Below are 24,964 nucleotides of genomic sequence, written 5' to 3'. Positions count from 1 at the left end.
TGGAAGGGATAATGGATTGCGATTGTTAAGAACGTTGATCTTTAAGTGGATGGGTGGCTGATTTTGGAGTCCAGATTTAGCGTTTTCGTTTTCTGCGTTTCCAACCACGTTCAATCATACATCGGTCCCGGTTATTATCATCTCATAATCTGATAATAACGGTAAAGATTTGAAATCTCGTTCTCTAATCGAGTTGTATGTGGAAGGATCTGGGAACCCACCGCGTTATTATGCCAAGAGAACTGCAATTATATCATTAATGGAAAGCAGTCACGACCCTCAGGAATGAGGAATACGACTATAAAGAAAGATACGGGATACATAATAGATAGACCTTATGTTGACGGTTTGACGGGATGGGGTAAGCGCTTAGCGGGCATCGTACGACAAGACACGCTTGAGTGGCGCCGCGTACTCTGTTGCACGGTCTTTCACCTTCGCAATATTGACGCCTATAAAACCTTGTCATTGTCACAACTTGACTTTACTTTCATTTTAACGCAAAGCAGAAGTACAACTCAACAAAGCGCAAGAGCAATAAACCCTTAACGAGAACTTTTTGGGTTCGCACCCCATTCAAAATGATTAGATTAGGTTTCCTGGTATGAATATTAAAATTATAAGAAACGGTAAATAAAGTTCGCTTCTATATAATACCTACTAAAGTAATTGTTAACTTTTCAGTTCGTAGTATGGATTGTGTGCGGGAGTGCATTTTCCAGTGATGAAGAACATGATGCATACTTTAAGTCTTTGGGATTCAATTCCTATTTTGATGATCAAGATTCGGGTAAGCAATTTTTAATAGTATTTAATGCGCACGCTTTTACCGTGAGTTTGCACCAAAAAACATTAAACATGTGAATGTTTGAGAGAATATCGTATGTGATTATCGCATCTTTACTAGTTTTATTGAATTTACTACAGTTTCTACATTTGATCTGTAGAAAATCGGATAAATTCTTTCAAAAATTATAAAAAATCAAACAACTTGTTTGACACCAATACATCACAAATCACAATGGAACCGCATTTCGATACATTAACAGAAAACAGAGTTTTCAACATGTTTTTATGTAGTACCTGAATGTTTCGTCAGTGCAAACTCACGGTTATGTTTTCACGGTAAGTTGTTAATAACTGCTTCATGTGCTTACAGGCGTAGCATCGTTGGCTTCAAATCAATATCCACAGTTATTCGATACAGTTGTCAGTAGTTCAAATAACTTTGGTTCTAATCCCATTGCGAGTCAAAGCTTTTTTCCATATGGCAGGCCGGCTAAGCTAGTAGCACACCAGCCACCGCAGCAAGCGAACCTTGATATTGCACCTAATACGCAGCAACGTAGTCCTTTGAGATATGATATAAGAACCATACATGACCCCAATTACAAAGTTTACAAGGCAGAAGAAAATGAAGAGAAAGATAATTTAGCACCATTGAAAAAAAATCCTACAGATGCTGTTTACTTTCAACCTTATATTAATGTTGAAGTAAAGCATCCTTTAGATTATCGCAAAGAAGATTTAACTGAAAACATCGAAGGTGAACAAAATTACAGGCAAAATCCTTATATTGCAGGGTCGGCTCGTTTTCGGCGTTATACTGGGGGAAGAAGCAGGGAAAACTTGAAAAAAGCTGAAGACGATGAAGAGGATGATCCTTACAATTATAAAGCAGAATACATATCCAGACCAAAAGCTTTCGATGAAGGCCCCTATAGCAGTCCATATAAAAAGAAAAAAGGTTCTAAAGATGAATACGAATATCCGTACAGCTATGATTCAGGATACGATCACAAAGAGTATGAAAGGATAAAGGAATTATCGGAGAAACAAGCTGCTGAAATTAAGCAAAATCCAGGAAATTGTCATGAAGTGAAAAAGGATGGTATGTCGTGTATGACATGTAAAGATCCTAAAACTGGAGGAAACTATGAATCCTGTTCCTATGTTGCAGAACCAAAGAATAATAAATATGCATATTCGAAAGAAAGAAAATATGATAGTAACGACGACGCCGATGAGCCCGAACAAAAGTCTGACTCTCCAAAAAAGTCTGAAAAACACCATTCAAAGAAGGACGACAATGCTTCCCAAAAATTCACTAGTGCTGAAAATGATAAACCTTACAGCAGCTATAAACAGGGAGACGACTCCGGCAGCACCAGTGATAAATATAAGTATGGCGCTCCCCAGAAATACTCTGCTGAAGATCAGAAACCTTACAGCAACTATAAACAGGCTGATAACTCCGACAGCCCCAATGACAAATACAAGTCCTATTATACCCACTCTTCCCAACCTAAAAAAAGCGAAGCTCTTCGCGCAGCGAGTAGTGAAGAGAGTTCCGAAGAAGTCACACCGAAACCATATAATTATAAAGCGGCCTTACCTGGCTTTTATACCGACAATGAACCAAAAAAAGACGTGGAAAACGTATTGGCCGAATTTAAAAAGAAAGACAGATCAGCATGTAATAAGGTTGCGAAGAATGGAATGACTTGTTATCAATGTATTGATAAAAATGGTTTGAAAAATGAAGAATGTATGTTTGTATCCGAGTCAGCACCCAAACAAAGCCATTTAGCATATCAGGAACACAAAGAATTTACGTCCAAACCGGCAACACTAAACGGCGCAAATGAAGGAGCTGAAAGTCAAACTGTAACCACAAATTCCCCGCCAGCGCAGAAATCGGCGGCATTTGCAGCATCTACAAATTATAGCAAAAAGTTGAAGCGCAAAAAGGCGCCACAGACAACCATAATTGAGGCTACTGCTAACCCAGTAGCGAAAACTGCGCAAAAAGTTAAGAGAAGCGAAGGGTCTAAATCTCAGGAGTATGAGGGTAATCCTGTCGATGTCTCAAATATAGCACCACCTGAAGAATTCGCAGGCGTGGACTCAAAAGGCGCCTTTTGGGCAGAAACACTGCCGCGATACAGCGCAGCTTTGGGTGTTTCACTCCCTGAATTTATGCTATCGAGATCAGAGCACGAAGCTTCGTTCGACGAAGTAGTTGCGGGAGCGTAGGTTGGGCAACGTCGTTAGTCAACATCAAGCATAAATAGAGCGTGGCAGTTGTACAGATTTCCAATGAAGCCTGAACAAAGTGAGACGCTCATTGCATAATCAACTTGATTTCACAGATCAAAGAGGCTATCTAGATAAGTTAACGTAAGATAGGTACCTAACTAACAAGTGTTGTAACGATAGCTGTTTTGTGAAACTTTTCTCGATATTTTTAATAGTTAGGTACTCCAATGTATTACCTATAGTAAGGAATCGTTGTTTTTGATATAAATGCTCAACTAAAGCAATTTATTGTTAACTAGTTTTAAATATTTTAATGAAATAAAAACTTTTATAAAATAATCTGTAAATTTTCTTGAGTATCTTTGAGATCATTCTTGATTTATAGGATCGTATCATTGCAGAAATTAAAGTTCCTTCCTACTCGACGGGATCCGATCGGAAAAGCATCGCTTTTCGAACTTGTGCATTTTAAGCAATTGCATATCTCTAAAACATCGTAGGGAAACCTACATGCCTGAGAGTTCTCACTTCTCCACAATGTTCATAAAGGTGTGTGAAGTCTGCCGTTCCGCCCTGCCAAAAGGCTATGTCTTAACCAACACCACCTATCACCATTTTATTCCTCGTAAGGATCATCATGATTAACCCATCACCGACTCACTACTGAGCACGGGTCTCCTCTCAGAATGAGAAGGGTTTGACCATAGTCTACCACGCTGGCCAAGTGCGGATTTGCAGACTTTTGAGAACATTATGGAGAACTCTCAGACATGCAGGTTTCCTCACGATATTTTCCTTTACCATTAAAGCAAGTGATATTTAATTGCTTAAAACGCAAATAACTCCTAAAAGTTAGAGGTGCGTGTCCGAGTTTGAACTCCGGATGCCCCGACTAAGAGGCCGACATCACCAATACCTAAGCTATCAACGATCTTAAGGATCACACTAAAAGGCGAAAGTTTGTGTATGTTTGTTACTCTTTTATGTAAAAAGTACTGAACAGATTTGGCTGAAATTCGGAATGAAGATAGATTATATCCTGGATTAACACATAGGCTACTTTTTATCCCGGAAATCAAAGATTTTCTATTTGAAAAAACTTTTCTATTTGAGATTTTGAAAAACCTAAATCCACGCGGGCGTCAGCTAGTATTTAAAAGAAAATTCGTTAACCACTGTAGGGTGGATTCCTTGCTTAGTACATTATTAAAACTCCGGTATCAATAGGTATATAAAATAGTGAGACTAGACGACGCCTTTGAATTTTGCGGACGCTGAGATAATTACGAGTAGCTAGATACATATCATAACGATTGATTCTCTATTCCTCCCACGTCTCGCCCCTGCCACCCCGTAGTATATATATGTCTGAACGTCTCTCGTTAACCGACTGTATGAAGTAGGTATCTCTAGGTTATGGGTATACTATAGCTAGATAGTATTAAGCAAAACAGGTCAACGTCACTGATTTAAATTGTTGGCATGAAATTCGGTCAGCGTGCTAGATGTCAATACTGTTGTGATGTTCTTATTTTTACTGGTAATTGTCCAAGCCAGGTACGTCACAAAGGAGTGGCCGCTGGCAAATCGGAGTCGCCGAGAAACGAGAGAAAGTAATTAATTTCAGTTTCATTCTTCCCATGCTCCAGTTCACTGTTCTGCGATTTATAAATAAAACTGTTTGATTGGTTATACGTCCTAATAATAAAACGTTTTCATAATAAACCCGCTACCGCAGTGCAGTTTAGAGACGTAAAACGAAAAGTACTTGTGTTCCATTGTATTTTATTTGTAAGTAAGACTTATTTTATCAATTTTATTTCTCGTACCTACTTAAGTAACTAAATAGGAGAATTTAATTTTATTTTTGTATGTTTTAACAAACTTCTATTCGCAGATACAAATACTTTTCGGATCTGAAGTTTGAAAATCTTTTACTTATTTTTTTATTAAAATTTATCCCGGAAAATCGGAGTTCTTAGTGGATTTTTAAAAACCTAAGTCGCGGGCATCAGCTAGTTGAATACAAATAAAAATATATTTATCGAAATAGAAAAAGAAACGATATTATTTTATTATAAATTAATAAAAATACTATTCAGTAAATGTACGACTAGGAATAACTATTTATCTATTTGATTACTACGACAATTTCTACATAGTTACTTTTTATAATATAGGTACATATGTAAAATTGATAAGTACCTATTTTAACGCGTGCAGAGTAGGTAGATAGGCAAGGGCTAAGGGATACAACAACGTTTTCGAAATTTGATTTTGTAAGTAAGTAAATCGACTACGTAAGTATTATACTTATAGCCGATGTAAGTAGCAATAAACTAAAGTTCAGTAACTTATTAACTACACTATTGACGAAAACCAAAATGATATAAAAAAAAGCCAAGACAGTGTTCGAGTTTTGTAAAACTTTAGCTCAATAAAACGCCTGTGACGCAAATCCTACCTAATACGTACGGAACACTAAAAAAAATCTAGATATGTTCTTCAACCGTTAGTTCACCAGATTTCTCGACCTCCATATTTTATATCTTGTCACAGTGCCAAGAGATTCAATAAAAAAATTGTATTGCGTAGTTGTTTCATACGGAGCATTGTGGTGTTTATTTTTGTAGCTAAAGCAAAACGCCGGCTTTGATAAAGCTTCAACTGTTGCTTGGAACTTAAATATACCTATGCATTTTTTCAATGTGAAAAAACCGGCAAAGTGCGACTTACTCGCTCCTCAGGGGTTCCGTACTTTTGTTTTGGTCACAGATTACAAAATATTTTATAAGTCGTCGTTTTCAGTATTTGTTGTTTAAATACAGTATACATGGTAGGTACTAACATAATATATCGGAATTTCATATTTCTAACTAGTTAGTTTAGTTTTGGTGATAGTCCCGGGTCTAAAATGGTCTTAAACTGACAACTTGGACGGCCCCCTATTTCCTTATTTTCTAATATTAGTATTTATAATCTAGGGTAAGAATTTTTTTCGGGCTCCTTTTTCATGTAGGCATGGTACTTGGGAGCCTCCATTAAAACTAATTTAATTGAATTTCTAATTTAATATTCGGTTTTTTGTCAACGTTTCCAAATACCAAAATTTCAGGTTTGTAACTTAATCCGTCTACCAGAGACCTGTGACACGCGGACGGACAGACAGACAGACAGACACAGCAGAGTGACATTAATAGGGCACCGTTTTTACTATTTGGGTACGGAACCCTAAAAAGTCGATGTTATAAAATATAGAGGTATGCCTTTAGTCGAACAGAAATGAGCAAAGAATCAGAACAGATGTTCGAAGAAGAGGAATACGTAGATGTACGCTCTCTGCCGCTGAAGCCACCACAGCCGGCGCCGCCCCAGGACAAGCCTGTCCGTCGTGTGTGGCATCCTGTCATGTGGGACAACTCTGGCGCCGAACCGCCCACAGCCGATAATTCAGATGAAGAACAGGTACAGCGATCGCAAGACAGGCAGTCCAATCTAATGTTGCAACATGGCGGTTTGCGCAGGTCAAAGACTAAAGAATATATTATTTACTCTTTAGTCTTTGACCTGCGCAAAAGCGCGTCTCAAAACTGTTTTTGTACAATGCAGTCATATATCTCGAGTTCAAGATTGGACTACTTGTTTTGCGCGCACTAGGTATAGGAAGTCTTCATTGACAGATACCTAATAGGTATCTACTGGTTTTATATTTCAAAAGTTTAGAATACACAGACAGTTGTATATTTTAAACTAGCCAATGCCCGGCCAAAATAGCGAGCAAATTAGCAGGCGGGTCACCTGATATTAAGTGATTACTGCCACCCACGAACGTTTGCAGCGCCAGAGAAACCGCCAATGCATTGTCGGCCAATAGGACTGACCAACTCCGAGCCAGTGCTGAGAATTCCTTTACAGAAAACCCCAATATCTCGATATTTTTTTGCTCCACCCAGTAATCAAACCCAGGATTTCGTCACTCAAATCCAACATGCTAACGACTAGTCTAGACCAACGAGGCAGTTAAAGTCAGGGTAGGCGTTAAGTAGGTGACCCTATTTACTGGCGGGGTAAGCAGTGCTTTTGTGCTTCGGCCAGCACCCCATCATGCCCGGCATGCGTTGCAATGCATCGACTTGCGCTCCACATTGAAGAGTCAGTGGCACTGCAAGTGCCAACAACATCTGTACAGTCTCATCTCAATCTAATGTACGATGTTCGAACGCATAGAATATGAAGATTAATTTTATGTATAAGATCACCATACTTAATATTATAAATGCGAAAGTGGTCTGTCTGCCTGTCTGATACCTTTTCACGGCCCAACAGTTTAACCGATTTTGATGAAAATTGGTACAGAGGTACCAATTTTCTTGCATCCCGGAAATTGGCATAGACAATTTTTTATCCCGGAAAATCAATGAGTTCCCACGGGATTTTTAAAAACTAAGTCCACGCGAACGAAGTCACGGGCGTCATCTAGTTTTTAATATAATCTGACTACTGACTAGACTATTTATTCCTTGTTTCAATGTGCATGATATTACGTTATCGAATATCATTTTATTTTCAGAAAAATGCAGCAAGGTCGAGATCTAGGGAGTATCCACACAAACAGCGCATACGCAACTTGAAAAGACTGATTGCAGAAGGAAAAGTCAAGCCCAGTTCTGAAACTCTGATATTCTTCCTATGCAATAAATTCGCAATATCAGAGGAAAGGCAATCTAAATTTACCTAACAAAAAAAATAACTATGTAATTTTTGTACGTTTAACTAATTAAAATTGCCCTTTATGGTTAGATGAAATATTCGCGAGTGGGTGTTTAGCATGTCCGCGATAAGGAAGCCTTCAAACTGAAGTGCGTTGTAAGCGGCATCACGCTTCAGTTTGAAGGCAAGATTATATTAATTATTATTAATAATATTTTTTTGAAATAAATCAACATGTACTAGATTTTAATAACAAAATTGTTTAATCACTTAACTATTTTCCTAGTCTTATGGTGGATTTGTATTATTTGTAAACAATTTTGAAATAAATAAATTATACCTAGTGTTTATTTAAAAAAATATTTAGAACATTGGAATAAACAAACATTAATTAAAGAACGTATTTTTAAAATACAGGGGGTTTCTCCGCATTTGAGTTTCTTTTCTGCTCCGATATTTGTAATGAACGAATATGCGTGGGGTAGAAATATAAAAGAAAATATAAATCTATCTTCTTATTATTATTATTTGAAATGCAGTTTTATTGCAGTACCCTCCATATCAACATATATCTTTTATTCTATATTACAAAGACGCCAATACGTATAAAAATTATGCACTTTATATCTCGCAATCGTGACAGATTCGCACAAAACAATTGACCTACTACGACTCGTCACTTCGGCGATCCCGAACGCGGGTAACTCCGGAGCCCTATCCGGAAAGAACGCTTTTGAAAGATTCAAGTCGGTATTGATACATATACTTTATATTCGTCATAAAAATTATCTACACAAGAGTTTTTATATAAAACAAAATCGAGTTTCTCAAATAAGAATCAAAGATCGACGGTAGTCTCCGGGACGCCAATCGCGGGCCGGAGCCGAGAATAATAAATTAAATCGACGTATAAAATAAAATGATCTTCCTCAAACGGAACGGTACGCGCCGGGCGGAGAGGTCGGGCGCGGGCGAGCGGTCGCTGCACGTCACACTGACACATTATAGTCCATCGCGCGCGCGGGCGGCGGGCGCGGCGCGCGGCGGCGGCTAGGTGGCGCCCGCGGCCGCGCCCGCACCTGCGCCCGCGCCCGCTCCCGCCCCCGCACTCGGCGCCGCGCCCGCCGCCGCCGCCGCGCCCGCGCTCGTCCCGGCGCCCGGGGTCTCTTCGTCCTCCTCCTCTTCGGGGTCGAATTTTAACATCAATTGTTTGAACTGTAATAAAATGATATTGCTTGTAATAGGTACACTGGATTAACAAAAAAATAAGGCAATCACGACAATTGATCATCATCATCCACCCATTACTGAAACAAGGGTCTCCTCTCAGCATGAGAAGGGTTTAACCATAGGCTACTACGCTGGCCCAGTGCGGATTGCCAAACTTCACACATGTTTGAGAACATTATGGAAGGCTTTTAAGCATGCAGGTTTTTCTCACGATGTTTTCCTTCACCGTTAAAGCAATATTTAATTGAAAAAAAAAAACGCACACAATTAGAGGTGAGTGCATGAGATCAGGCCTCGGATCCCCCGAATGCGGCCCGACGACGTGTTATTACTAGGCTATCACCGCGGTTTACGACAGTTACCTCGAGGTAATCTTCGACGAGTCGCCGACGGCCGCGCTCGTCGAGCTCCTCGTCGTCGTCGGCGTGCTGCAGCTGCGCGATGGTCGCTTTGGGCTCGAAGATGGGCGCGTGTCGCCGCGACACGGCTTTCTCGTACACCTTGACGCTCTCCGACGGTGAATACTGATTTATTTTTCTGCAATTTTTAAAAAGAACTGTTTATTTCCTACTATTTAGTTATAATCAGGAAAGAAAGGGAGAAAAAGGGTCCTTGACTTCTGAGTTAAGATAACAAACACCAAAGTGGATAAGAATTCCGTTTTTCCATTATAAGCTATAGAACCTAAAATAAAAAATCTAATAGTCGATTGATTCAGGAAGAGCTATTCCAAAGCGCGTCAGGGCTTTTCCAAATCGGCTATCAAACACTCAGGGAAGAGTGCAAATGTCGTATTTGTATGCATTGCACGCCTGGCGTGTGCGGAGGTAGGCGCGCCTCCTCCTCGTCGAGCGATACTCACGCGTCAGTGAAGCCGTAGAGCTGCTTGAGGTGCTGCTTGAGCACGAGCAGCAGCAGACAGCCGCGCGCCTGGCGCATGGCGTCGCGCAGCGGGCGCGTGTGCGGCGGCAGGCGCGCCTCCTCCTCGTCGAGCGATACTCACGCGTCAGTGAAGCCGTAGAGCTGCTTGAGGTGCTGCTTGAGCTCGAGCAGCAGCAGACAGCCGCGCGCCTGGCGCATGGCGTCGCGCAGCGGGCGCGTGTGCGGCGGCAGGCGCGCCTCCTCCTCGTCGAGCGATACTCACGCGTCAGTGAAGCCGTAGAGCTGCTTGAGGTGCTGCTTGAGCACGAGCAGCAGCAGACAGCCGCGCGCCTGGCGCATGGCGTCGCGCAGCGGGCGCGTGTGCGGCGGCAGGCGCGCCTCCTCCTCGTCGAGCGATACTCACGCGTCAGTGAAGCCGTAGAGCTGCTTGAGGTGCTGCTTGAGCACGAGCAGCAGCAGACAGCCGCGCGCCTGGCGCATGGCGTCGCGCAGCGGGCGCGTGTGCGGCGGCAGGCGCGCCTCCAGCGCGTCCGCCTCCTCCTCGTCCTCTTCCTCGTCTAGAGGCTCCTTCTCTTCGTTTCCCGTTTTTATTAGACCCTGTTCACACAATCGTATTCCTTGTTGAGTACTTGTCATACCATATAGTACGTGTCAAACAAAAAGGGGCTAATCCGGGCGTAAGGGCTACAGAAATGTAGCTATAAATTAATTATTATCAATTTATTGTTAGGGATTAATGTAAGGATAGGTAGTTTTATCATTTTATGGAACCTTAACTAGTGGCGGTCGACACCGCGTTTTCCCAACATTTTTACATGAACAAGTACTTCATTTATTTCTTGGATTTTAAATGTGTCAAAGTCTAGTAGGCGTACCACTGGTATGTTAAAAGTAATAAATTTAGTCATATTATTGATCATTCATCGGCAAAAAAAGGTTTTACTAACATCTCCACTCATCTCATTCTGTAATTTCATATTGAATACTTTGATGTCACCAAAGTTGCACGTATTTCATTAGTACATAGTTGGCAAAGTATTAAACGATTGTTCACTCACCTCACGAAAAAGCTGCAGTAAATTTGATCCCGACGTTGAAATTATAATATCAATATGGTGAATTATAAAAAGGGGTTCATCTTGAACTTGATATGGAAAATAACTTAAATTATCAGCCAGGTACAACATTTGATCCAGCGGGGCGGTCTGTGTACAAAACGAATAATGAGCAATGATATGCAACTCTATGAATTATTATATTGGAGAAAAAAAAGGAGTAAAAACTTACAGAGACATCATCAAATTGCTTCAGTAATGATAAAACTAAAGCCCGCCTCTGCGGCCTTGTATTACGTAGCAAAGAATATAAAAAACCGTTGAGGGCAGTTGGCAAGTCATCTTGGTCCTTTTTCCTAGAAAAGGTTGTGAAATAAATTTAACAAATGGTATGCTTCAGTTTATCGATCTTGTGGCCAGATCTTAGAATTGATTATAATTATTATAATATTGTAGTCTACCATTTCATGTAATATTACACTGTTTGTGGACCATACCATGATATGGCTTGACCCAAACAATTAATAGATAAGGCTACTAAACGCACGATTATTCAATGATATGGCCAAGTAATACAGTAGGCTTTAAATTTTACGGGCGAAGTCGCAGAAAAAAGATATTCATTTTATAAGTAAAAATAAATAAATGACCTTCGTCATTTTGTATAAGTTGAAAGTTTCTCTGCGTATTGTCCCCAACACGGGGAGGAACGATCGGCGACTATGAAGTTTGGACCATGGAGGCTTTGGGAGATAACACGTAATAAAGGTGTAAAAAATCTTACATCAAAGTGTAAGGTCTATTTTTTTTACTAATATTTTCTTAGAAATAGTACTAGAAATCAAACCCCTGCCAGACGCCCTTAAAGTTTAAAAGTTTAAGGGTGTCTTGTACATTATGTTTTGAGTGGATTTGTATTTTATTTTAATTTTAAATATTGGGTAATGTAATTTTTTGATACAAATAATAAAAACAAATGAGTCGTCGTCTGTTCGCGTTGTAACAAACCAACGAGATTTAAATGTGGCAACTTACCGAAACCCTCTGATAAGTCCCTTTTTACTACTTTGTAAAATCTTCTGCAACTGGTAGGACAGCTTAATTCCGAGTTGCGCTTTCATATGAATGAACCCTGGATATTTCTTATCTATTTCTTGGAGATGTTTGTCGGCCGTGTGCGACACCGACACTTCTGTGTCAGTGCTCATACTTATTAAATATGGAACAATCTGTAAAAATTACACATACATTGCCTAAGTCAAAAAAAATATCTCAGTGATTATCAAATAGAGGGTCTTCCAAAATACGTAAAATCCATGTCCTTTGTTAGTCTTAAAATATATAATAACCATTTCAATCGATCAAAGTGAAAAATCATGTCAAATTCTTGTGATGTCGCTAACCAGTATTTCACGGGAAGCTCGCATACTAAGCCTGTGTTTTGACGATATACATAAACTTTTACGAGTGTTTTTGAATCGTCATGTGAAAAGTCCTTTCTACCGAGAAGGATGACTGATGATGACTCATGTGGGAAGATGTGAAACTAACCTGTACAGGATGGACGAGACCTTGGGCCAATACAAGCTGCACCACTTTCATCGCGCTCGAGCGCACGACCGTGCTGTGGTGAAGGAAGGAGCCCAGGATCTCTTTCAGGTACAACTGAATCACTGTAGATGCCATTCCCGAAGAAACGTCACCCATCTCCTTTAAGTTTTCGTGTTTTGATCGCTTTGACCCTTAAATTAACATAAGAGATTAATTATCACTTGCTTTAATGGCGAAGGAAAACGACGTAAGAAACCTATTCCCTCTTGACTTGAACATCTTATATTAACAGTGGAAAGGAAAACTGATGCCGGAAGGGTAAGATAACATTAATACATACATTCACTATCTTGTCTAATCATTCTTTGTTCCTCTTCTTGTAAGTACATTTCTATATTCCTAAGGACGTCAGCCTTCATTTCTATGGGCGCCAGTTCCGATGTGAGCAGTTGGTGGTAAAACTCTTTGAGCTCTGGCCGTAACATGAACTCGTAATGCCTGACGCACACCGAGCCCAGAGCTTTGAGCGTGTGCGACACAAAATCCTCGTCTTCCAACCCCACAAAAAACATTAACGTCATGTACACTTGCTCTTTTATATCACTCTGCAAATAAACGCAAAACTTGTGTATTATCTTGTCTATTTGTACTTATTACAAACAAAATTTTAACATTTAATTCATAAAACGATTATACCGAGTAAATAAAAGTAAGTAAATAATTTATATAATAAATTAAATGGTTACTTAAAGGACAGCATTACTGCTATCCTTTTCACAAAGTAGCGTGCAAAAAGGATGGCACTGCTTTTAGATATATCAATTTAGTTTTACAAGAATTAGTACCATTGATATACTATTTCTAAATCTCTAACAATAAATAAATTAATAATAAGTAACAGTAAATATTATTTTTAATACTAACCGCTAATCCTTCAATTACTTTGCTATCGGTGAAATCAAAATATCTTAATAAAAGGCCTACAATGAAAAGCGATCTCCGAAAATGAGGCCTCGTGTGCAATGCTCGTGTTTTATCAGGATTGTGCTGCCAACTGTGTTTCCATTGCAGTAGTATGCCTAAAAATATTATATCAATATACAAACTCCTTAAAATGATTCTGTATAAATGTAATGATAACCAAAGCAATTGTTAAAACATCGGACAAGATCAGTTCGAGTATGGGACCCTGAAAATGCCGCGAACAAATGTTGAAACGACTTGCCAGCGCTATTTTATGATTTATGCAGATCGTAAATATCTTTTAGTAGATGATGCCCGCTACTTCGTCCGCGCACGTATCTTTTTTTTTTTATTCCGTGGGAACTTTTTGATTTTCTGAGATAAAAATACCCTATATCCATTAAACTCAGAAACAATAACAATTTATAACAATTAAGCTGAGAAAAACTATTAAATTACAACTACATTGATTGACAGTGAACTAAAGTGTCAGATTGCAATCACCTCTGATTGGCTAACAGTGCTAACACACTCACCGTGGTACTTGTTGAAGACGTCCCTAATGAGTTTGTAGTTGTGCGTGAGCTTGTTGACGATGGCGGCGAGGCAGGCGATGCAGGCGGCGATGACGAGTTGGCCGCGCTGCAGGATGAGCTTCACGGCGTCCTCCTCCAGCTGCGCCAGGAACACCTCGCTGGGGTGCTCCATCAGCGGCACCACCAGCTCCAGCGTCAACGCCACCGTCGACATTATTTGTTGCTCATATTGATTCTAACAGGTACAAATACGTAAATACGTCATCACAGGTACTTTTGAAACATCAATACATCAGAACGCATTGTGGCTTTTGTTAATTACCACAACGCGTTGTGGTCGTATGACATGATAGTGCGATTGCCACTGCGATTGCCACAACGCGTTGTGAGCTATTTTTTCGCTCAATGAGCGTTTTCGGTCTCTGGGTTTAACATGTATACAAAAGTAATTTCATTGTATTTTTAATTCTATTTGGGTTCGGGTCAACATTTTACCAATAATTTTTAACCAATATTTCAGTTTTGTAACTCATTTCATCTATGAGCTAGAGACCTGTGACATGACCCGGACAGGCGGACGGACGGACGAACGAACGGACAGACAGAAAGACAGACAGCAGAGTGACGTGCTCTGTTTTTATCTTTTGGGTACGGAACCCTAAAACTTGCCCTACAAAGTATACAATATATCTGGGAAAATTGACAATCAACAAAGTTAAATATAAATTGAGTTACTTACTTGACATTTTAAACTGAGGTATGGTTGCAGTGTCAATGCATGATTAACTAGCAACTGTGGCCTAATTTTTGCAAACAAATGTAATGTGGCGAGGCATGCCAAAATACGTTGTGATGATCCTGTACCTAAAAAAAAATATATATTACTGGTATTTTTTTACTAAGAGAAAAATATTCGACATAATGTATTACTGTAAAAAAATGTTTACCATCTGTATTGGTTTCTTCCAACTGGAGTAAATGTTCAATAAGGCAGTCAACGATTTGTTGGCAAGCAACCAATAGAGATTTAGGGGGTTGATAAATAATTTTTGTGGAATCTTCCTTATCTTCTTTAGGTTTAAACAACTGGAAAAAAGACATGTTTATTCGTTAATTAGCCAACAAAAGAGTATTGGTTAGTGAAATAGATCAAGGCACTCACACTCATCAGCAGTTGCTGAAACCATTCCAGCCCCATGTCCCTCGAGGACACGACGACGTCCGTGATGTTCAGGACCTTCCTCGTGAGCGGGTCGGCCGTCGCCGCAGTGATGTCCAGAGCCCCGTGTCTCGAAGAATTCGAACAAGGGCTAAACCACATATTTTGAAAAACCTCCATGACTAACTTCCTAATACCTTCTTCGTCGTTCACTCTTCTTATCATTTTTACACAAATTTCCGGTATTTTTGGGAACTCTGGGCACTCTATACAAATGTCTTTCAATATTTTGATCACTCTTTTCCTCACTGATACACCAGTGTCCTAAAAATTAAGAAGATCTTGAACTATACGAATATTACAACAAAACTGTCTAAAACTGATTCTGGAAAATGAGTAGGTAGTAAAAGTACAGTTATGTAAAGAAAGTTTTTTAACTTATACATTTTTAGACTTCAATTTTACAGTGAATAAAAAAATTAAAAGTTTTCTGGTACTTATTGTACAAAATTATATTGACACTGTGACTCGTAACTCATGGTAATACCTACAATCCTACTTGTATTTCGTATTAAATTCGGAGATAAAGCAATACTCACCAATATCCGGTTGGAGAGCATGCCGTAGTACTTGTCGATAAGGTCGGGGCGGCTGAGCACGAACTTGCCCACCAGGTCCACGGCCGCTTCGCGCACGGCCGTGGACTGGTCGAGGAAGGAGCGGTTGACGCCGATCTGCATGTCGGGCCGCGCCAGCACCGCGGGGTCCGCCTCCACGATCATCGTCAAGCATTTCATGGCCTTCGTTCGTATAGCTATCGTATTTTCACACAGAATAACTAAGATTTTCCGTAGATACCTATCGAAACTCTGCGAGAACGACCTCTTTGACGCTAAGTATTGCGAGATTAACTCCGCCCCGCCGTAGTCTATGTACGATTGCATCACTTGCACTTGCGTTCCTCCTTTATATCGGAATGGTCTAATTTTTTCGAGGAAAAAATGTTTCCGCCGCTCTATAGTCTTGAATCTTTCGGCCGACATGATCGCACTAGAAGCTTGTTTTCTGTCCGACTTCGACTCTTTTATTCCACTGTCGCTATCGTCGTCGACTTCGGATTCCTCTTCGCTACTCTCGTCCTTTTGTTTCCTCTTACCCTTATTCTTCGGCCTCTTGGTGGGCGAAGAACTTTTCGGCTGCACTGCCATATCCCTATACCACTGCGTGATGTAGAAATGCCTCGCGCAGTTCCATGCCTGGTCCTTCTGTCCATTGATAGCCAGGTAGTCGAGTAAAACTCTTTGAAGGAATTCTGTTCTCTCTTCATCCTCGTCCAGGCCGCACGTGATGGACTGTAAGAAACGACGCGGATGCAATGATATAGTATAGTCCAAACACAACATTATACAGACAAGAATAAAAAAATTGGCAGTCAATGGGGACTGCCAACAGAACCAAAAACTTAAATTACTTATGTAATAACAGTGATTTTTATAGATTTTCTGTAATATCAAAAATTATAGGTATGTATTCGAACGCGCATCAATTTCAACAAAATCAGAAGTGAAAAGTTAGCAGACAGATAGACAGACGAACAGACAAAGGAAGTATGGATGTTGCGGAATATTGTTACCTGCGGCTGGCAGCCGTCCTTCTCCTCCTCGGCGCGAATGTCGCGCACCACGGCGTCCATGGTGGCGAGCTTGGCGCGCGAGGTGACGCTGTCCCTGCGCAGGCGCGACGCCACCAGCCCCAAGTACTCCAAGGACGCCACGCGCACAGACATCTCCATTGACTTGTCAGACATATATTTTACCTATAACAACCAAGCATTTATGAAACACATTTGTATTGTATAAAATTGTGTAAAAAAAGATATATAACAAACGAGCAGACAAGCCACCTGATGTTAAGTGACTACCGCCGCACAAGAACATTTGCAGCACCAGAGGAACTGCCAATGCGTTGCCGGCCTTTAAGCAATTTGTCGATCCGCCCCTTAGATTAAAAAATTACTTAATCAGATAATAATCTATCTCCATTTTAAATTTCAGCCAAATCCATCCAGTAGTTTTTGCGTGATTGAGTAACAAACATCCAAACATCCACACTTTCAAATTTATAATATTACTAGCTGATGCCCGCGACTTACGTTTTTCGAAATCCCGCGGGAACTCTTTGATTTTCCGGGATAAAAAGTTGTCTATGTCAATAACATGGACGCAAGCTACCTCGGTACCATATTTCATACAAATCAATTGAGCGGATGGCTCTTTAGGAATCCCATGGGAACTCTTTGATTTTTCGGGATAAAAAAGCATTAGCATTAGGATAACTTACCAGCATTGTCCCAAGTAAACTCAGCAGCAATTCAGTGGCCGGCCACTCCGGTTTGTTTACTGTAGTCAACAGATCATGTACAAAATTCTCAAACAGAGGTCTGAAGTCCACCTCCTCAGACCGACTTCTGCACTTATTGAGGAATGACGTCAGAAATGTTCCGCCTACACTGATCGCTGCTTCATACTTAGATATAATTAACAGATCTTTATCTATATGCTGAAAAAAAAAATAAATAAAGCAAAGAGGTTATATATAGGTTATAGTATATTATGTGTATTCTAGAAAGGTCTTGCTCTGTGTCAACTGCCATGTCAAAAGAGTATTTTAGCCCTTATTTTAAGGGTAAACCAGGGTGAATATTAGAAAAGTAGAACTTACTTTTTTGCTCTCCGGTTCAACGTGGTCTTTGACTTTATCCTTGTCTTGCGACTTGCAGAGAGTCTCCGGTAGCGTCACCACGCACTGCACGAGTTGGAGGACGAGCGCAGTTAACATTTGAATGTGTTGGTTCGAACTCAGTTGAAATGACCTTAAGTTGTGTTTTGAACTAGGTATTCGTGCTATCGACGCTAAAATATCCTCTAACAACAGTCGCCGATGTTGCTCGTATTTTGTAAAAATCTGTGAAGTATAAACACCACTAATTAATATAAACTACTAAATAATGAACACATAAAAAATTGCTCACTCAGAATTTGATACGTAGAACGATTATACATATAAATATTTAACCAAGTGTCCTTTGTTAAATGTGTTTTTAGGATATAATATATTACAATATATCCCAAAAAACAGCAATAATTGGTCAAAAAAAGAAATAATAATTATAATTTTGAGAACGCACTAGCCATATTTGCCCAATGTGTGTAATTTCTTGTACTGTTAGCACTTATAAGATTAATTGAATAACATGTATGTTTACCGTGGTGACGAGCTTGAGGGCGGACAGCTGCAGCTCGCTGATGTTCTCCACGAAGAAAGGCGACACACCCACGGTGGAGGCGTGCAGCACGGTGGTGTCGGTGAGGTGGTGCGCGGCGAACAGCTCGGCGAGCAGCGTGACGCACTCGTGCGCGTGCGTGTACAGCTCGCGCACGGCGCGCGTCGAGCTGCCGTGGCGCTTGCTGGCCTGCCCCGCGCCTCCGCCGCGCCGCTTGCGACCGTCCACTGGAAGTAGCCCAGTCATTGAACGAGACAGTATCTTACTTCCTACTAATATTATAAGCGCGAAATTTTGTATGTATGGATGGAGGTAAGTTTGTTACTCTTTCATACAAAAACTACTGGACGGATTTGGTTGAAATTTGGAATGGAGATAGATTGTATAACTAAGTACTGCACTTTTAAAATGTTACACTTTTCCACTTTAAAGAAAATCACCAAGTACATAAATTATACTACAGTAAAACATGAATACAACTTACCTTTCTTTTTTGAAGTGCTCTGGATACTGTACACTGGATCATATACACAGTATATGGTATTGTTAAGTTGGAACTTTATAAACATAATGATTCTATCTATTACATCTTCTAAAAATATGCGTTTCGGCATACTAGGGGAGGTCATTATATACAAAGCAGTCAGACACGCATCTGATGCACACATAACTCGTTCCAATGACGACTCTATCCAAATCTGCCGCATTTCTTCACTGTCCTCCTACAAAAACAATGGTTAATGTTTTACTGACAAAAATATAATCTGCAAACAAATGATATACCAATAGCGATGGCAATTCAGGTACCCATCAGCATCGCTGTTGTATGTGTGGCGTAGTTGCGATCGTATAGCATCTTATATCAGTTTTATATTTTTTGTGGACATGAAGTGAGTTAAACTTTTAATCTTAATAATTGCTCTATAGCTATAGTATACTGTTAACAGATTTGAAAAAAAACATTTATAGAGTTAACATTATGCAAAAAAAGATAAAAAAAGAGTATAAATTTGATAAATACATATTGAAATACTTACTGGATCTCCAACAAGAGACATTTTTTCGGCTGCCCTTATATTCTTCTCCAATATATTGAGCAATCGAACTAATTTATCAGCTGGAATGGCTTCCATAGCACCAAGGTTTTTCAACTTTGCTGCTTCTGAACATAGCTCCTGGAGTTGATAGCGAGGCAACAACATTTCTTCGGGAATATCTGTCCCTTCTAGAATATAACAGGTTTGTATTTTCTACAGAAACAGTTCATAGAGCACTCAACCAGTTTCTGTACATTATAAGGTGAGAATGTATGAGTTAACATATTTTAAATTAAAAGTTTAAGTTTCCTAAGTTGTTTGGTAAGCATTATTTATAACAAAGTCCAATATTCAAACACCCAAAATAACACAGAATATATCCCCAAATTCAAATTCAAATTCAAAATATTTTTATTCAATTAGACTTTTACAAGTTCTTTTGAATCGTCAAAAGCATCTACCACTGGTTCGGAATGCCTTTCCTACCGAGAAGAACCAGCAAGAAACTCGGCGGTTGCTCTTTTCAAAGATTTGATATACAATATTATGCCAAAAGAAAATATTTTGAATGTTTTCTCAAATGTAGGTATCTAATTAGATGTCCAGATATTAAAGATTTGGAAGAATAAACATTATTAAGCAGCAAATTCCTAAATAGTAAATACTACTTGTATGCTAAAAATATTAGTGTATTATCATCATAAAGAATGCCTTATTAAACAAGTCTGTTTTGTACATGGTAGAATTAACATATTATGTATCAATATGACCCTTGCATGTACAAGTTAGTTTAGTCTAGAAAAATATCTTACTCATCCCTAATTAGTTGGCCAAAATTGGACTTCTAAAAGTCATCTGTTTAAAAGTTACTTACCCATTTCATCTGTTATTATAATTTCGTCGTCGATTGTTTCAAATACCGATTCAATTAATTTGTTAAACCGCTGATACGTATTTGTCTCCATCAGTTCATCAACTGTTAACATTTCCAATACTGGTACCATTCTTCTTTCGACTTTTCTTAACTTGGGACGAACTGAAATTAATTTTTTTAATTTAGATTTAAAAAAAACTATTAAACTATGCTCTTGAAAAAAGCACATTATTAAACATTTGAAGATTATGTAAATGATAAAGAACGTGAATTTGACTTTCTCCAGCAATGTTCAGGAGTGCAATTACTTGTATAAATCATATTGTAAATTGAATTTTTGCAAGGAGCTACTGCTATACAGCTGCTTGATTGTGGGAAAACTGCATCAATCATTATTACAATCGCAATCGTTGTGATTGACTGAATTTATGGTCTTCTTCACTTGATTGGTGGCTAGAATTCATGGTATTCTTGTTGCAATCGTGACATTGTAGCAGTCATTCTACTGCAATTGAATCGCCGGTTTTTACCAGTAGGAAGTGCATTTGTCGGTATTCGGCATGTCGGCAGTCGTCATTTGTGCAGCAGTCGAAAGCATTTGTCAAAGTTCATTTGAATAAAAACCTTTTCTATTTCTTTTCTCATAATGTTAATGAACGTCACAACGCAGATGTACCTACTCATATCACGTAAGAGGCAAGAAGACCATCAAATTGGAATCACTACCCATATCTTAAATGCAAAAGTGTGGTTGTTTGTTGGTTTGTCCTTCAATCACGTCGCAATTGAATAGAACAACGGAGTGGCGTGCCGTTTTGCATGGATATAATTAGACTCTAGATTATTATTGTGGATTATTAGTGGATTAGTAGATTAGTGTGACATAGGCTCTCACAGGATTTTAAAATCTAAATCCACACTGACAAAGTCACGGGCATCAGCTAATAACCATATTTACCAATAGTAGCTTCAGATTCTTCTTTTTTACTAGCTTCCTCATGTTTTCTTTTCACTGCTTCCCAGTTCTTTTCTCTTGCTATATCTATTGCTTCTTTCTCCTTGTCTACAGGTGGCACAGAATTATTTGATTTTGACTTTAGTGGCAGATTGTCATCTGAATCAGATTCAGCTGTGCTGTTCTTCCTTGCCCTATCATCGTTTGATGCCTCGTGTTTTTTCAAAATACCCTCCTATTTAGAGATGTTAAAAACAATTAATACAACAATTCAAATGACTGTAATGCTACTTGAAGATAATGTCAATGTCAGTCGATATGTCATAAATTTATAAAAACTGTTTTTACACTTACAGAAAGGCGTCCCAATTTAACAACTGGATATCTGTTATTCACAGCTGTTGTACTTTTACTAGGATCTTGTTTCTCCTGATTAGTGTTTTGGAGGACAGGTGGAGGAGCGTACGGAGCGCCCATGCTGGGCTGCGGCACTTGCGGCTCTTGACGCAGGGGAGAAGGAGCTACACTCGCTTGAGCTGGTGATTGACCGGTTACCACATTGCCATCTAAAATAATGATTACACATAACTTTAATTTATTTCCAAGAAACATAGAATATATCGTATTTTGATAATAATGCATACCTTGTTCATAAACTTTTTCTTGTGACTGCATAATATGTTGTTTTTGTTGATCATTCAAACTTGTTGGTGACATAGATAGTGGGTCTTTTTCCTCAGGTATACTTGTTCCAAAGTTTCTATTGTCTTGAACTAAACTATAAAATCCACCATTCTGAGGATTGGAACAAGATGTAGTTGACAGGGCACTTGTGTATACGTTGGACTGGTTAGTGTTATTCCAGGGAGGAGAAACATTGTTCTGGGCGGTAATGTTTATTTGGTTTCCTGGCCTGGCTTGTGAGGGGGGTGACCCCATATTGACGTGAGGTGAGGATTGGCATGGGGTAGCTAATAGTTCCTGATTGGGAATGGAAGCCGGCTGATGATGATGTGCTGCGATGTGTCCGTGTGGTGAGGGACTTGAATGGACTGCATTGTGCGATGTGTAATTATATGTGGAAGATGGTGACATCCCATTGAACTTGGATGTATGTAAATGGTTACCCCAATGGTTTCTTTGCTGTTGATCAAATACATTGGGATTTACATGTAAGATTGCCTTCAATAGTTCAGGTGTAGATTGCTGAGGGGCAGGGCTGACTGCGTTTGGTATACTTTCATCCTTTAAATCTCTGGAACCAAAAATTTATTATTCAAGCATTACAAAAAATTATGCTCAATAATGAGACATTTCAGTAAATGAAAACTGCTTCGATTGGACATTTTTTTAGTAAATAGTTGTTGTTAAGTTATGCTATAGTTACTACTTAAGAATTCAAAAACCTTACATATGTTGCACAGATGTCTGCATAAGCGACTGTAATAACAAGGAAACCAAGTTATCATCGCGAGTTGCAAGCAGTATGGCTGCTTCTTCGGCAACACGAGGATGAAATAGCTGAGACTTATTATTCAGTGTTGATGGTAGAGGTGTTGGTAATGGAAGCACTGGTAATACTGTAAAAAGAATGTTCATTTAGTCACTAAAGCTATCTCCAATCTATTAAAATATGTAATACTATCATTATCCATATTTTAAATACAAATGTGTGTTGGTTTATCCTTCAATCATATCACAACAGAGCGATGGTTTGACATAATTTTTTTATAAAGGTATAGTTTAAAGACTAAAGCTACTTTTTATCAAGGAAAATCAAGGAGTCCCCATGGGATTTTTAAAAACCTTAATACACTTTTGGACATCAGATAGTAATTCTGTAAATGAGGTACTTTTATATATGATAAATATTTGGGTTTGTTATAGTATATGTGTGACAAGTGCCAGAAAGTAGATTAATTTTAGCAATTATATGTACAAGCAAAAAATGGAAATGTAAGTATTAGGTATACTTACATTTCCATTTTTTGAAAATTTCTACAGATTCTACAAAAAAGGACCATGGACACATTTGTATGACACTTGGGCTGACTTCCAACAGATACTTCTTACCACTAGTAAAAGATTTTTGTTTGTACTTTATTTCATATTATATCAGCAAAGTTGAATTTAATTAGTGCAAAACTAGAGTTTTGGGGCATTGTCCAAATGCCCCAAAAATGTAACTGCCCAAAGCAGCTACACACAAATGCATTTCAAAAACTATAAATACTAGATGTTCATCCATTTAGTTTTTTTTTTAATTCTGTACATACTTTGATTTTTCTGATGCAAGCTAAATCTGTGCCAAATTTCTACAAAAACAGTAAAACACATGGACAGTGTGCTAGCAGACAGACAGACACACTTTTCGCATTTGGTATGGGTTGTTATTAGTATTATTAGTTTCATATTTATAATATTAGTATAGATAATAAAATTTCAGTACAGACTCTTAGAGAGTTTTTAGTTTAGTACACAAAAATTTAAAATTAAACTACTCGCATCCACTAATTGAAATCCAATCAACATTTTATTTAGTTGATGCGAGCAATCATTTGTTGCCAGACAAAAAACAATAACAATTTCATGTGTTCACTATAACATACTTAATAAAGTCAAACAATGCTCCTTTATTGAAGTTGTTCATTCACCAACAGAATATAAGTAAATATTCATTAAGGTTCTGCTCTTTATAGAAATGGCAGAAGAAATACAGCTGTTCCATTAGTTATTAGCAAAATTGTTTAAGTATAGAAATATCTAAATACAAAATTTTTACCAGTTCTCAAAGTTCTCAAAAGAAACAAGTACAACGTACCTATAATCTGATTCAATTTATATAAATAAATAATAAATGTAATTGTATGTATGTTATAATAAATAAAATTAAAAGCCTAAAATTTTGTTAAATAAAGAACATTTACTTTAAAAATAAATTCAAACAATAATATACCTATTTATTCTAAATTCATTAACTTATAATAAGAAATGAGTTTAGAGTGTAGGAATAGCTTTAAACTTAATAGTACAAGAACGGCGGTAAAGTAATTTACTCCCACCACAATGTCACTGGTACAAATACTCACAGTCAGTCAAACTGGCTACTCCTGCTAATGTTGTAATAGGGACACTTGGAATATCCCTCTCATTCATCTTGACTACAATTTCAATTATTTATTTTTCCAGGTTTAATAATGCTGTCCTAAAAGTCAAAAAGAAAGTCTTTGGTGTGGTACTGTAACATACACCAATAGAAGTTGTTTGCGTAGCCGCCGTTTCCATTATGATTTTAATTCCCACATATGCGGCACTTGGCACAATAAAGTTTCACATTTGCTAGAGTGCAGTTTATCACAAAAATTGCATTTCACGAAATAGTTAATTAATAAATCCAAGATTGTTGTGAAAATAGGGCAGCCGTCAATTTGATGCTTTGTTGTGCGTTGTGCATCAAAACGAAGGTCAGCGCATCTGTACGACACTCCCAATACAGTGAAGAAAAAGTTGTTTAGACGATTACTATCAATATTCGCTTTTAATATATTTTCAAATACTCACTGAAACATTATGATAACTATTTATATCCAGGACAAATCAAACATAATCCTAACATTCAGACAATCAAGGAATTGTAATCAGTGTTGCCTGTTTTAAGTATGATGACTTTTACAACATGGCATAGATTAA

At 38.6% G+C, this 24,964-nt stretch overlaps 3 protein-coding genes across 6 annotated transcripts; 2 read left to right on the top strand and 1 right to left on the bottom strand.

The window, feature by feature from the left end:
- Positions 1-285: 285 nt before the first annotated feature.
- On the top strand, positions 286-3,369 carry LOC123879049 (cylicin-1-like). Its single transcript, XM_045926563.1, has 3 exons — positions 286-361; positions 677-790; positions 1,160-3,369. The coding sequence occupies exons 1-3, from the start codon at positions 286-288 to the stop codon at positions 3,034-3,036; spliced, it is 2,067 nt and encodes a 688-aa protein (XP_045782519.1). The 3' UTR covers positions 3,037-3,369.
- A 1,137-nt stretch (positions 3,370-4,506) lies between these two features.
- Positions 4,507-8,278, top strand: LOC123881175. Of its 3 annotated transcripts, none has more exons than XM_045929804.1 (3): positions 4,507-4,652; positions 6,312-6,504; positions 7,610-8,278. In XM_045929804.1, the coding sequence occupies exons 1-3, from the start codon at positions 4,522-4,524 to the stop codon at positions 7,775-7,777; spliced, it is 492 nt and encodes a 163-aa protein (XP_045785760.1). In that variant the 5' UTR covers positions 4,507-4,521; the 3' UTR covers positions 7,778-8,278. The 3 variants fall into 3 exon arrangements, with proteins under 3 accessions (XP_045785760.1, XP_045785762.1, XP_045785761.1); XM_045929806.1 differs by lacking the exon at positions 4,507-4,652 and adding an exon at positions 4,659-4,819; XM_045929805.1 differs by lacking the exon at positions 4,507-4,652 and adding an exon at positions 4,659-4,830.
- On the bottom strand, positions 7,990-24,933 carry LOC123881172 (nipped-B protein). 2 transcript variants are annotated; one of them, XM_045929800.1, is made up of 27 exons: positions 24,836-24,933; positions 24,364-24,479; positions 22,686-22,854; positions 21,919-22,529; positions 21,629-21,840; positions 21,278-21,509; positions 20,320-20,481; positions 19,446-19,633; positions 18,893-19,130; positions 18,391-18,635; positions 17,847-18,089; positions 17,466-17,684; positions 16,759-16,941; positions 15,725-16,477; positions 15,129-15,449; positions 14,914-15,052; positions 14,706-14,830; positions 13,967-14,201; positions 13,392-13,546; positions 12,808-13,072; positions 12,468-12,658; positions 11,952-12,145; positions 11,149-11,272; positions 10,920-11,066; positions 10,265-10,458; positions 9,342-9,516; positions 7,990-8,964 (listed from the first exon to the last, which is right to left on the bottom strand). In XM_045929800.1, exons 2-27 carry the CDS (start codon positions 24,428-24,430, stop codon positions 8,800-8,802), a joined length of 5,952 nt encoding a protein of 1,983 aa, XP_045785756.1. In that variant the 5' UTR covers positions 24,431-24,479; positions 24,836-24,933; the 3' UTR covers positions 7,990-8,799. The 2 variants fall into 2 exon arrangements, with proteins under 2 accessions (XP_045785756.1, XP_045785755.1); XM_045929799.1 differs by lacking the exons at positions 7,990-8,964; positions 9,342-9,516 and adding an exon at positions 10,086-10,239 and having other exon boundaries at positions 10,381-10,458.
- Between the last annotated feature and the right edge of the window lie 31 nt (positions 24,934-24,964).

Source organism: Maniola jurtina, chromosome 3 (assembly GCF_905333055.1).
Source record: "Maniola jurtina chromosome 3, ilManJurt1.1, whole genome shotgun sequence".
Taxonomy (NCBI): Eukaryota; Metazoa; Arthropoda; class Insecta; order Lepidoptera; family Nymphalidae; genus Maniola; species Maniola jurtina.
Note: the sequence above shows the minus strand (reverse complement) of the source record. Positions and strands in the feature narration are given on the sequence as shown.